The sequence below is a fragment of the Parasteatoda tepidariorum genome, chromosome 4 (assembly GCF_982258835.1).
Source record: "Parasteatoda tepidariorum strain Cologne lab strain chromosome 4, Ptep-v5.0, whole genome shotgun sequence".
Taxonomy (NCBI): domain Eukaryota; kingdom Metazoa; phylum Arthropoda; class Arachnida; order Araneae; family Theridiidae; genus Parasteatoda; species Parasteatoda tepidariorum.
The window spans coordinates 56,296,562-56,310,208 of NC_141758.1; the positions used below are offsets into that span (position 1 = coordinate 56,296,562).

Genomic DNA, 13,647 nt, shown 5'->3' on the forward strand with positions numbered 1-13,647 from the left:
AAAACGTGTATCTAATTGAGATATTACTGTGTCTAGTACATTATTTAAAATCTCAATTTTAAATATTTTTTCTCGGTTTGGAAATCGGTGATCAGCAGCTAATTCATCAAAATGTTTTTTAACTTTTCTTTGCCTTTTTTCTTGAAAATGGGTATCAATACCATATTTTCTCGCAGTTTCACTGGCTTTGCACTTGAATAATTCGAAATCATTTCTATAAATTTGCAACTTTGCTTTGGTCTCTGCTAAAACTTTACTCGCCTCGCCCAAATTGATGTCGCATTTTTGTAAAGTTTTGGATGCATAACTGATGTCGTTCAATACACTGTGCATGAATTCGCAAAGCAACACGAACTCGAAATTTAGCATTTTTGCTTTACTACTCTCTGCTTCACTACGCTCATCTTTATTAGGACTCTTTAGATCTATTTCTGATAATGCTTTGATAATATCAAAATAACGAAGTTTTATTGCAGAAATCGTATTGACCCTACTGGACCATCTAGTCGGATTTAGTTTTTTTAGAGTGGTGTCCGATTCGCCAGTGAATTTTGACAGTAGATTCCAACGTTTGATGCTGTTTCCGAAAAAGTTATACAAATCTTTCAACGTTGCGAAAAAAATCTGTATTTCCACACAACTGCTAACGGCATCATTTATCACAAAATTTAAATTATGAGTGGCACAATGTACGTACTCTGCGTTAGGCTGGATATCCTTAATATGTTTTTGTACACCATTATGCACACCACTCATCACACTGGCTCCATCATAGCCTTGCCCCACACATTTTTTTAAATCAATATTTTTGTCGATGTTGTCACTTGGTTGACTAAATCTACTGCGCCATGTTTGATGGCTGCATAAAAGCCTAGAAACATTTCTTTTACTTCTATATCAATTGGCTGTCCATTTTCCGATCTGGTTATTACTGCATACCTCACAACAATGCTCAGCTGATCTACCTTCGATATGTCCTGTGTCGTATTCATTATGATTGCAAAAACGGTGACGCTCTAATTTGTTCTAGTAGATGGGTTTCGAGTTTGGTCCCCAAGCTCTCAATCATTTTATTTTGAATTGTTGCACTCAGATATCTTGTAGATCTTAAAAACATAAAAAAGGACAATTTCAAAAAAGTCCTGATACTAAACAGTTAATAATTATAAACAAAGTAAAACGATAAAAAAAAACTTAGAAATAATTATTATTACCTTTGGGTATATCCAAAACTTGCCGCAAAATGTGATCATATCGGGCGACAAGCTCTAAAAAGGACAGAAAATTTCCGTGGTATCATTTCTGACTTAAGTCTTCCTGATGTCTTCTCAAAGCCAAAGAACTTTTTGCTAGGGTAAGTATGATATCGAATAACCTTTGAAGAACCATTTTCCAAAATGATGCTTCGTTGCGAATTTCATTTTCAAGTTCCTTGTCGATAGTATTAGTATCGTTTTTTTTTTTTTTTTTTTTTTTTTTCAAAATTCATACACAGCACATGCTTCCGAATGGCCACTCGAACAACTGTGTTGTTTAATTCTTTCTGATAAATGCTTCCAATCTCGAATTCCCGTACACCACATATTATTCCTTTGTGAAGCAAATAACCAGCAGGGTTGACAATAGGCAGCGTCTGGTATTTTGGAATAACACAACCAAAAACGATTAACTGGCCCATATTTAGAACACGAAACGTAGTACGATTTTGAAAAACACCTATTGTTCTGGTTGGCGTCTGTTGGAAAAGGTCCTGAAGGCTGTAAAGGTCTCATATCAAGAATTTGACATTTTTCGTTATCACTTAATATCTTGTTTGTGATGTTTCCCAAGTCACAAGAAGATTTGTCGTACACATTTTCGAAAAATGTAGAGGTCTGTGGTTCCTCCAAACCCTCCGCTCTTATGTGTGTCATGCAAACATCATCCACGTTCACATGATCGGCGGCGGAGGTATCTCCAACTGCAATAATTGTCGAATCTTCTTCAGTAGGCTTCTCAACCAACACTGCAGTTACCACGTTATTTGAGTCACTATCAATAGAAATATTTTGGCCAATTGTACTTGCAGAAGGCTGACTAAAAAACTTGCCTATTTTGGGCAATTTTTGTTTACTATCTTCTCTTTCTTGGCGTTGTTTGCGTTTAAATGCACCACTGGGTTTCTTTTTATCCATAATTTTAGTTTTCTAATTTATTTAAACAATACAATATTAGATTGTGCTCGAGTAGGTAGGTAGTCACTGTTCACTGACGACGTTGAAAGTAAAATAAAAGGAAAAAGAAACACAATGATACGCTACAATTAAGTGTCGTTGGGGAATCCCTGGAAAAAATTATCACCGTTAGTGTTACCACATTTAACGGTGGAGACTGTAATGGTTGGCAACTGTTTGGCGACCTTTTAAGGCGCACTTAGTGCATTTTGTCATCCCGTCGGAGAGATGTGAGAGAGAGAAAGGTAGATGTATGTTTCATATAATCAGGAGAGGGTCTCCCTTGGTATTCTAAGAGCTGGAAGCTCTTACTGGAAAACAATGCCTATTTCTTTTGTTTTTAAATAAAGTTAAGTTTTATTGTTTTAAAAATCTGGTCTGCTTATTTATTGGAAAGGAAAGGCATTACAGAGACCATGAACGATCTCCTGCCCGCGGACCTGAATTAATGTACCTACTGCAGGTGACTTGCATTTTTTCACTATATTTCGCGTTATACAATGAGCTGTAGCCGAAATCTATAGATTTGATACGATTTATTGACTTAACGGACATGATGTGTGGTAAAATCAAATAAAATTGAACCACTATATTGAACAGTACAAAGTTTACTGACATTAGCTTACTTACTCCTGATACAGCATTAATTTTTTAACCGTTCTCGAAAAAAAAATCTTAACTCGAATTCACAATAAAACGCACATCGATGAATAATAAAACGCACACATCATATCCGCCAAATTGACAACACTGCCAACCTACAGAAAGAATTTAGGGAAATTCCCTAGGCATAACTTTTGAATTTCTCTCAACTGAGTTGTCATGATTAAAGTGGGGTTGCAACCTGTCATATTTATTTTGAAAATGGGAATATTTTGAAAATTTCCAAAAGTTCAGTTCGATCGAGATTTCTGGTGAGGATTCGAGGGCCCCCTGAGCTTGAGGGCCCCGGGGCACTGCCCCGCCTAGCCCCTTGGTAGCTACGCCACTGAGACTATATCACTAAATGCTTATGTATACAATTGCTAGTGATTGTTACATGCGTTCAAATCCTTAGATTTTCCTTGTGAAAAATATTACTTTTCTTTACTTTCCGTCTGGTATGATAAGATCTTATTTATTTATTATAAAATGGCGTTATTTTGTAATTTTGTTCGCGCGTGTTCAGGTATACTTAATTTGTTCTAAATTAGGTTGTTAGAAAAGTTCTGCAACACTTGCGGAAATTTTGAAGTTTCATGAATTTTCATTTTATGTTGTTGTTTTGTGGTGTTCCTAGTTTAAACTTTCATGAATAAGCTCTAAGTTAATTTGGATAAAACTAAACTTCGAGTTTTCATTCGTTATTGCTATAAACGAGATCTTTCAGCAAGGAATGCTGCAAGGGGTGTTACAGAACTTTTTAACAACCTAATATTTATTTTTCTGCCGCTTTCTGCTTATACTGACCACAGTGAAATCATAAGTGAAATTTCCGTTACCATTGAGCTTTAGGTGTGAGTTTTTTGTCGTTTCCTGTTCTTGTAACGCAAATGTAGGTTAATTTCTCTCATATCGATTTAACTGACCGAGTATTTTCAATTTGGGTAATATTGTAAAAATGTTTCTTCTCAATGAATTACTTTCTCATCGGATAACCAGGAGGAAAACTGTTTTTTCATTAGAAATGAGCCGTACGAATGGGTTGTTTAACGGAAAAAATAAAGCAGAACTAATTCAAGCCATTTTAAGTTTAGTAAGTACCATGCAAAGGTTTTTAAACATCATGTATATTCACCGACAATAGCTGAAGATATTTATCAATTCCATGCCATATACAACACAAAAGCATCTGTGGTGTAAATCGACGTTTAAGGAGAAAATAGAACTTATTAAAGCCATTTTAAGTTTATTAAGTACCATGGAAAGGTTCCGAAACATCATGCACATTCACCAACAATAGCTGAAGATGGTAGTAAATTTCATGCCATAAACAACTCACATCTGTGGTTTAAATCGATGCTTAAAGGAGAAAAAGAATATCTTCCAATATATACATCTAAATTCGATTGAAAACCTCTCATGAGGCTATATTCACCATTGGAACTCATTCTCCCCTTAAAAGAAATAAGTAGACCCTCTAATTAGATAGACTTTAAATTAGATTTCGGGTGTTGACAGTCGAAATATCCCTGAAGTCATTACTGGGTTCATTTAGTTGTTTTATTCGAACAGACAGTTCTCGAACGACGGCTAATTGCATTCCCTGTGAAAACGAATCCGCGAATTAACGAAACTAATTGCATCGGATATGTGAACAGCATTTCCATCTTTTTCTGATGACTCGGGACCATTATGAAAGGCTGTGTATTCAATGTGTTTGCATTAAATGTGTGAAAAGAAGGTAATGATTTTACTTTCAAGACATTGATTATTTGAAACATAGTGAAAATTTCGCAATTTCTTTCAGATATATGTTAAAATTACATTGTTTGTAATTATTAAATCATAATCTCGTTCAAATTAGGTGCAAGCTTAATCTTTTACAGTGCCCTTCTTTTTTAGTAATGAAACAATTCCACAGTCGTATTTTCTTTAAGATATATGTTAAAATTACATTGTTTGTAATTATTAAATCATACTCTCGTTCAAATTAGGTGCAAGCTTAATCTTTTACAGTGGCCTTCTTTTTTAGTAATGAAACAATTCCACAGTCGTATTTTCTTTAAGATATATGTTAAAATTACACTGTTTGTAGTTATTAAATCATAATCTCGTTCAAATTAGGTGCAAGCTTAATCTTTTATAGTGCCCTTCTTTTTTAGTAATGAAACAATTCCACAGTCGTATTTTCTTTAAGATATATGTTAAAATTACACTGTTTGTAATTATTAAATCATAATCTCGTTCAAATTAGGTGCAAGCTTATTCTTTTATAGTGCCCTTCTTTTTTAGTAATGAAACAATTCCACAGTCGTATTTTCTTTAAGATATATGTTAAAATTACATTGTTTGTAGTTATTAAATCATAATCTCGTTCAAATTAGGTGCAAGCTTAATCTTTTACAGTGGCCTTCTTTTTTAGTAATGAAACAATTCCACAGTCGTATTTTCTTTAAGATATATGTTAAAATTACACTGTTTGTAGTTATTAAATCATAATCTCGTTCAAATTAGGTGCAAGCTTAATCTTTTACAGTGGCCTTCTTTTTTAGTAATGAAACAATTCCACAGTCGTATTTTCTTTAAGATATATGTTAAAATTACACTGTTTGTAGTTATTAAATCATAATCTCGTTCAAATTAGGTGCAAGCTTAATCTTTTATAGTGTCCTTCTTTTTTAGTAATGAAACAATTCCACAGTCGTATTTTCTTTAAGATATATGTTAAAATTACACTGTTTGTAATTATTAAATCATAATCTCGTTCAAATTAGGTGCAAGCTTAATCTTTTACAGTGCCCTTCTTTTTTAGTAATGGAACAATTCCACAATCGTATTTTTTTAAAGATATATGTTAAAATTACACTGTTTGTAATTATTAAATCATAATCTCGTTCAAATTAGGTGCAAGCTTAATCTTTTATAGTGTCCTTCTTTTTTAGTAATGAAACAATTCCACAGTCGTATTTTCTTTAAGATAATAGTTAAAATTACACTGTTTAAAATTATTAAACCGTAATCTCGTTCAAATTAGGTGCAAGCTTAATCTTTTATAGTGCACTGTTTTTATAGTAATGAAACAATTCCACAATCATATTTTCTTTAAGATGTATGTTAAAATTATAGCATTTAAAATTATTAAGCCGTTGAAAATTAATGCGAACTTAATCTTTTATTAAGCTATGTTTTTCTAATGAAAAAATTCCATATTCCAATTTATTTTAAAATATATGATAAAATGATACAGTCCCTGGCCAAATTATTAGACGCACTGTAAGATTCTATGTAAAATCTTAATTATCAGGTGATACTCTACAATTTTAATGTTTTTACGTGGCTGAAACCGGTTTACATTTGTTTATGTTCGTGCATCAATTGGTTAACATTGTAATGCAATGCGCTAAAAATAAATACAAATGGGAAGTAAGTAAAAAATCTCATCTACAAAAACTCATTACGTTCATGTTTAAATATAAGAGTAATGCATATAAACTCATGCAAAACATGCAATTATTAAAACACTACAGCGCATCTTATAATTTGGTCTAATTATTATAATATACTAATATAATACCTGATATAATAAATATTCGATATTTATATAATATATTGTCTAATTTATTCACTTGTCGAATTTATATTATATATCGTCTAATTTCACCAATTTTTACGCAAACGTAAAAAAGTACAAACCGGTTTCAGTCGCGTAAAGCTGTATAGTATCACCTGATAATTAAGATTTTATAGAATCTTTTAGTGCGTCTAATAATTTGGCCAGGGACTGTAGTGTTCGAAGTTATTTACCATAAATATCGTTCAAATTTGCTGCAATCTCAATCCTTTATAGTGCTCTATTTTTCTAGTAATGTAAAAATTCTACATTCTAATTTTATTTTAAGATTTATGTAAAAATTACACTAATTAAAATGATGAAACCATAATGTCTCTCAAATTTGGCGGAACCTTCATCCATTATAGTGACCTGTTTTTTCTAGTAATGTTATGTTAAAATCTTTTTGCAATTGAAATTGATTTACAAGTTGAAATTCATTTATCTTGTTATCAGTATTTATATTCATTATCTAAAACTAATTTAATTCTTAAGAATATATGTTTTAGTAGAAAAATATGTAAGATTTTCTAAATTTACCTACTAGGAAGAATTAATCATAAGTTGAAATGCTTTGCTTATAAATAACCTAATTTATAAATTATGTGAACAACGGAAAATATAAATTTATAACTACATTTAAACTCAATGAGAAATGATGAAAAGAACGGACGTGTAAGACACAAGAGAATAAAATTTCCTAGCGTCGGTTTCCGTTCTGTTCCCCCAATGCCAACATTTACTGTTACCCATATTTTTGTAAACAATACTATTCATCGTTGTTTTTCAGCATTTTCTAAAGTTATCAACAGATAGCAGCCCAAATAATGGGAAAATAGCTTCCCGTCTACATTTAAAAATTGTTGAAGTTCTGGGAAGAATACTTCCCAAGGTCTTTTAAAGGGTTAGTAAAATACTAAGTTGAACCCTATTATAGTTCTTCTACACCCGATTCTATTATTCAACTTGTACTTGTACTTAGTTCAGTTGAACTTCATTTTTCCACTCTTAATGAACTTCTTATTACCGCAAATTTGAACCGTATAATGGTTTAACTTCAAATACATTTTTCAGAGAATGTACACGGAGAAAAAAATTAAATTGTGGTAGTTTTTTACTTAAAAGTATTATTTTTAACCTAGCTTCAAATCCCACATGGACTCCGTTATTTAATACCAATTAAATTGCAAGTTATTTAAATATATACTCATGGTATTATAAATTTATACACGTTACAGAAAGAGTAAATTCTGCATTTATTTATGTATAAAAAATAATTTATCATTAATTGTTGAATTTAATATAGTTTACAAACCAATCGTTGCTTAATAATTTATTATCCAAATAGAGAACTTTTTATTCAAGTAAAAAAATTTAAAATTCCAAAATGTTCAACATTTATTAATCGTTGATACGTTTGCTGACATTTTTTTTAATCTCGATTTTATTATGAGGTAGTATCTGATTACATAAAGACAAACTACTAGGTCTGTGCTTGGAGCCCTTTAATTTATGATACCTAAAATCTTTATTTACACACAACATTTAAAGCTTCAAAATCATGAATATATTTTCAAAAATTAAATTGTTTTTAGTTATAAAAGCTATGACAATTAACAACTCTCGTTAACAAAACGAGTTGAGATAGATGTACCCAAATTATTGGCGATGTTTGGCCTTACTTTTTCTTTAGTCAGCCTTTTTTTACCAATGAATATTGAACCAAATATTTAAATTTTCAAATTTTTTATTTTCAAATTTTAAGTGTAAAAGCTTGTACGCTTTGGAACAAAAGCAATTATATGATGCCCCTTAATTTAAACTAATTTTAGAAAAAAGCGTGATTTTATGAATTTATTGACGTTCAGCTATATATTCAATTGAATTACGTTTTAATTCTCAAAGATAAATTTGTAAGAAAATGTATTTTATGAAATATATTGATATAAATACATATAATTTGTATGAAATGTATTATATTATATTGTATTTGTTTTATTTGTATGAGTTTATTTTTTATTTATCTACTCTACACTAATTCGTTTCACTAATTCACCAGCAAATTAATTCCAAAATAGTGTTTGAAGGAAAAACAAAATGCTATTACTTGTTTAAAAACTTCATTTCATTGAAAAATATATAAATTGGAAATAAAAGTCGATATGTTTCAAGTGCTCAAAAATAGACGCCAATTTTCATAACTTTCCAGACGTGAATGAGAAAAACAAAGCTGATTTAAAATATAAAACATAAAGTTGCCAACGAAAAATGTAAAATTAAGGTGAGAAAGAAAAAACTTGAAAAACCTATTATTCTCCAATTTTTCCTGACTTTTGTTATTACTTAGTCAAATATACTTAGCTAACGCTATCTAAAAATAAAATTTCATTAAAAATAAAATAAATGTCTTTGTTTACTACGTGAAACACTTTACGTGAAATTCGATTCTTCTTGTGGAATAAATTGCGTTGCCACCTACTTTCTCTTTTCACTGAAATCCATCTGTTTTTATTGTTCCCAGAAAAGTTCCCTTATAGCTCAATCCAATTCTTCAAAATTGGTCTAAACGAGCGGAATTATACCCCTAGTTAGGTAATAAACAGCTTACAGAGAGAGAGCTTCGCCATTTCTTTCAATTGAGGTCGTCGAAATTTTGTTCTGCAGTAACTATGGAAACAAGAAGGCGGCCTTCCTAGAAAGAGTTGAGTGTGAACTTAGTTTTCTGAAAAGGTAATTATCGTTTGATGCGTTTTGAATGTCGAACTTTTTTATCTTTTAAGATCGAAAAATACATTTAGTTGCAAAAAAAATTCACCGTTTTAACTAATGCCTATTGTAATCAAGCTCGCTTTCGCTTAAAAGTAATTTAAATTAACGGATTGTGTTAGTGAAATAAAAAAATTACTTGATTTGAAAAGCCTTTTTCATAAGCTTATTAGCTTCCTTCAAAATGAATAAAAATTAAAAATTCATTGTTTAAATTGATTAAAATGTATCTTTAGTCGAAGCTTTTAAAACTTTTTTGCTGTTAAAGGAGGTATATTTGAACTATTTTGCGAACGAATTTTCACTTACATTACTTAACATTTTAAAACTGTCTGGTTATTTATTTTAATTAAAACATTAGTTTATATGTTTATAAACCTATAATTTAGTTTGAGGAAAACTAATTTTGTTTGTTGAAAAAAATTATTCAAACGCTAACGACATTTTCTTAGTAGCAAACATCATTTTAATAACGAAAGTCATTCCTTATTTTGTGTGAATTCCGCTTTATTATTTATTTATTGTATTTACGTGTGGTTTCTTTTTAAGATTATTCGTTTTTAAATTTGAAAGCAAATTATTAATAAATTGCGTGACTGTTAACCGTGACTGTGGATAATTCTTGATATGGCGAATGAATAAAGAAAGAAAAGAACGAGTGAAATAACGAATCAGCTCTATAGTGAATCGGGAAAGAATTAGCCTATTAATTAAATATAAGTACAGTGAATTAGTGAGTCAGTGGTAAAGTATGTAATTATATAAGTAATTATAATAATAAACCTAAAAATGTTGAAAATATGATATGAAGGTGTAAAGATGAGTTAGGCTTCCTTTTGTTGTACGGATATGATTCAGTACGCAAAATTAAAAATGGAACACTCTGAATAACTCTAGATCTAATGATCAGATTTTCACGCTCTAGGACCCAATCTTAAGGTTGAAGAACCCAACCTCAAATATGCTAATTAATAAGCACAGGCGATTTTTAAGATAATGTGGGGGGACCGTAACTGAAAAATATGGCGCAAATAGTTTGATCAGAAGAGCGGGCGAATGTTAAGACCCCTTAATATTAACTTTATTTTTTTAGCATTTCACTATTTCTTAAGAACTTTTTAAGCAAATCAAAAAAAAAATTACATAATTATAAAATTCGCTTATTCAAGGAAAATTCCACGCAAAAAAATTTTTTTAGCATTTTTTTTTTAAATGCTTCATTTAATAATGATAGAAATAATTTTGATTTGAGAAATCAAATTTTATGTACACCATTTTTTTGAATTTTGCAGATTAGATTATTAAAAATTGCGTACTTTACGATTCAAAATTTTTCTGACTATTATTAAATAAGATAAATAATTTTTTTTTTAAAAAGTATTATTTGGATTAGATAACTTCGGTATATCTTGGATAACTTTGGATAAACAAATTTCAGAACTGTATGCAAATGATTCCGTTTTGGTTAAAAAATTAAGCTATAGTGAAATACCCCAAAAGTAAAATTAGCATTTAAAATTTTAAAATCTCGACAGCTCACCTGATCAAACTATTAGGATCATATTTTCCAGATGGCGGCTACCCCAATCCCCGGTTTGAGGGTCACGAATTCGAATCTGTCAAAACAAGATATGTTTATTCAAAGAAAGCATTCTTCTGTAGGTAATTTCGGAACTTAAAACATCATCTATTTTAATTAGTTAGCATATTTAAGGTTAGGCCCTTTGAACCATCTGGTACGTCAAAATAATCCAATCATTAGATCAAGAGTTATTCATGGTGTGCCATTTTTAATTTTGCGCCCTATACTCTACCGACATATGGCTTTCAAGGATTTGCCAATCAATTGATTGCGAGGACAAAATAAAAATTATTCTCTACTTTCAAACATAATGCATGGAATATTTTTATGGCTAAGTATTTTTAAAAGCACACTTGCAAATTAAAGCAACTTTTAGAAAGCAATTTTTATTTATGGTTATTTAACTAAATTATTCTAAATATGGATTTTTTCCGTGTGTGAAACACAATCAGCTAAAATAAACTTCTTTGTGGGAGACAAGTGCTTTGTTAACTTTAACTCAATATACTAATCGCAGTTACTTAACGTTTTGTATAATTTTACTCTCACATTAAGAGTCAAACATCGTAGACATAAATTATGTTTTCAGTATTAAACGACTATCTGTGTAGAAAAAAGTTCCAATTTAAAGTTGACTTTTTTTCTCGAGTAATCATTATACGCACATCCCTCCCCTTACCATTTGAAACTTTTAACACTTTTCGACTGCACTTTAAATTTGTTTCGTTCAATAATTTTTGTAACACTTATTATTTACGTATTTTTCACTTACAATCATGTTTTCTTTCTGCATTCAAATTTAAAATTGTCCTTAAATTTGTTTCTCTTTAATTCTTGTGACACTAATTATTTACGTATTTTTCACTCACAATCATGTTTTTTTCTGCATTCAAATTTAAAATTGTTCTTAAATTTGTTTCTCTTTAATTCTTGTGACACTAATTATTTACGTATTTTTCATTCACAATCATGTTTTCTTTCTGCATTCAAATTTAAAATTGTCCTTAAATTTGTTTCTCTTTAATTCTTGTGACACTAATTATTTACGTATTTTTCACTCACAATCATGTTTTCTTTCTGCATTCAAATTTAAAATTGTCCTTAAATTTGTTTCTCTTTAATTCTTGTGACTCTAATTATTTACGTATTTTTCACTCACAATCATGTTTTCTTTCTGCATTCAAATTTAAAATTGTCCTTAAATTTGTTTCTCTTTAATTCTTGTGACACTAATTATTTACGTATTTTTCACTCACAATCATGTTTTCTTTCTGCATTCAAATTTAAAATTGTCCTTAAATTTGTCTCTCTTTAATTCTTGTGACACTAATTGTTTACGTATTTTTCACTCACAATCATGTTTTCTTTCTGCATTCAAATTTAAAATTGTTCTTAAATTTGTGTCACTCTTTAATTCTTGTAACACTAATTATTTACGCATTTTTCACTTACAATCATGTATTTTTTTCTGCATTCAAATTTAAAATTGTTCTTAAATTTGTTTCACTCTTTAATTCTTGTAACACTAATTATTTACGCATTTTTCACTTACAATCATGTATTTTTTTCTGCATTGAAATTTAAATTTTTTTACACTTTAATTCTTGTAACACTAATTATTTACGCATTTTTCACTGACAATCATGTTTTTTTCTGCATTCAAATTTAAAATTGTTCTTAAATTTGTTTCACTCTTTAATTCTTGTAACACTAATTATTCACGTATTTTTCACTCACAATCATGTTTTTTTCTGCATTCAAATTTAAAATTGTTCTTAAATTTGATTCACTCTTTAATTCTTGAAACACTAATTATTTACGTGTTTTTCACTTACAATCAAGTTTTTTTTTCTGCATTCAAATTTAAAATTGTTCTATTATAAAACATAACACATTCGACAATAAAGATAATCATCTTAATTGCTCAAGATACTTCTACTATCGAACAAAAAGGGGTGTTGATTAATGGTACGCACCACAGGGATATACCAATTTTACCTTGGAACTATCCTTGAAGTCGTGGGTGGAATAGAGTACGGAGAAAGGGTGGGGCGAGCATTCTATTTCTTTTATTCTTTTTCAAGGATATAGTTGATCTAGATCTGAAATGTGTGAGGCTTTGGATCCAGTTTCGTAATGGTTTTTCTTGCTCATAACCGCGAGGGCGAAACTCCTCTAATTATTTCTTTTGCTCGATTAGAACAATTAATGTGTGGCAGAATTTTATAAATAGTCTTTTATGTTATTTATTACGTTGCCGATTTTAATTTAAAGGTTGAGGTAAACTTGATCGGTTTTCAATCGAATAGGATGGTCTTGAACTTTTTATAAGTTATTTTTGATGTTCTTATAAGGATTGCTGTTAACCATCAAATGATATGATTTTAATTCATTTTTTTAATAAGATATCTCAAATGTTTTTTTTTTCTTACGCTAGTTTAAAATTAAATATGATATATAAGGTGAGGATGGTCAACGTTTAATGTACGAGCATCACAAAAAGATCGTTTTAAATTTAAATGAGTAAACTGTTTGCTTAACTGAATAAAATAATATTTTCTAACTGTAAAAATAAGATAATTGCCTACGCTGTAAAAGGTTTGGGATCAAATGGCAAAAAGTATCGGCACACATGGTGCCAATATTTTTTTATTGTAATTTTACAATATTTTTCGGAACAAAATCTGATTTACCGTAATTTTTAAAGTAGTTTTTATTGCAAAAGCACTGAATAACTGTTAATAAACATTACTTTAAAAAATTATGATACAAAAGTTTAAAACAAAAATGGATTTTACGGATGCTGCACTTCGGGTGTCAGTACTTTTTACAGT

At 29.9% G+C, this 13,647-nt stretch overlaps 2 protein-coding genes across 2 annotated transcripts in view; one reads left to right on the forward strand and one right to left on the reverse strand.

Annotated features, from left to right (window-relative positions):
* The window catches only part of LOC107440650 (uncharacterized), a 189,690-nt gene that overhangs the window by 43,696 nt on the left and 132,347 nt on the right, over positions 1 to 13,647 (forward strand). The window lies entirely within an intron of this gene.
* Positions 1,479 to 13,647, reverse strand: part of LOC147810969 (uncharacterized) — a 41,978-nt gene continuing 29,809 nt past the window's right edge. The window contains exons 5-6 of the mRNA XM_087162173.1: positions 4,195 to 4,309; positions 1,479 to 2,089 (exon numbers count right to left, since the gene is read on the reverse strand). Coding sequence (XP_087018299.1) covers positions 1,479 to 2,089; positions 4,195 to 4,309 — 726 coding nt within the window. The remainder of the gene's footprint in view (positions 2,090 to 4,194; positions 4,310 to 13,647) is intronic.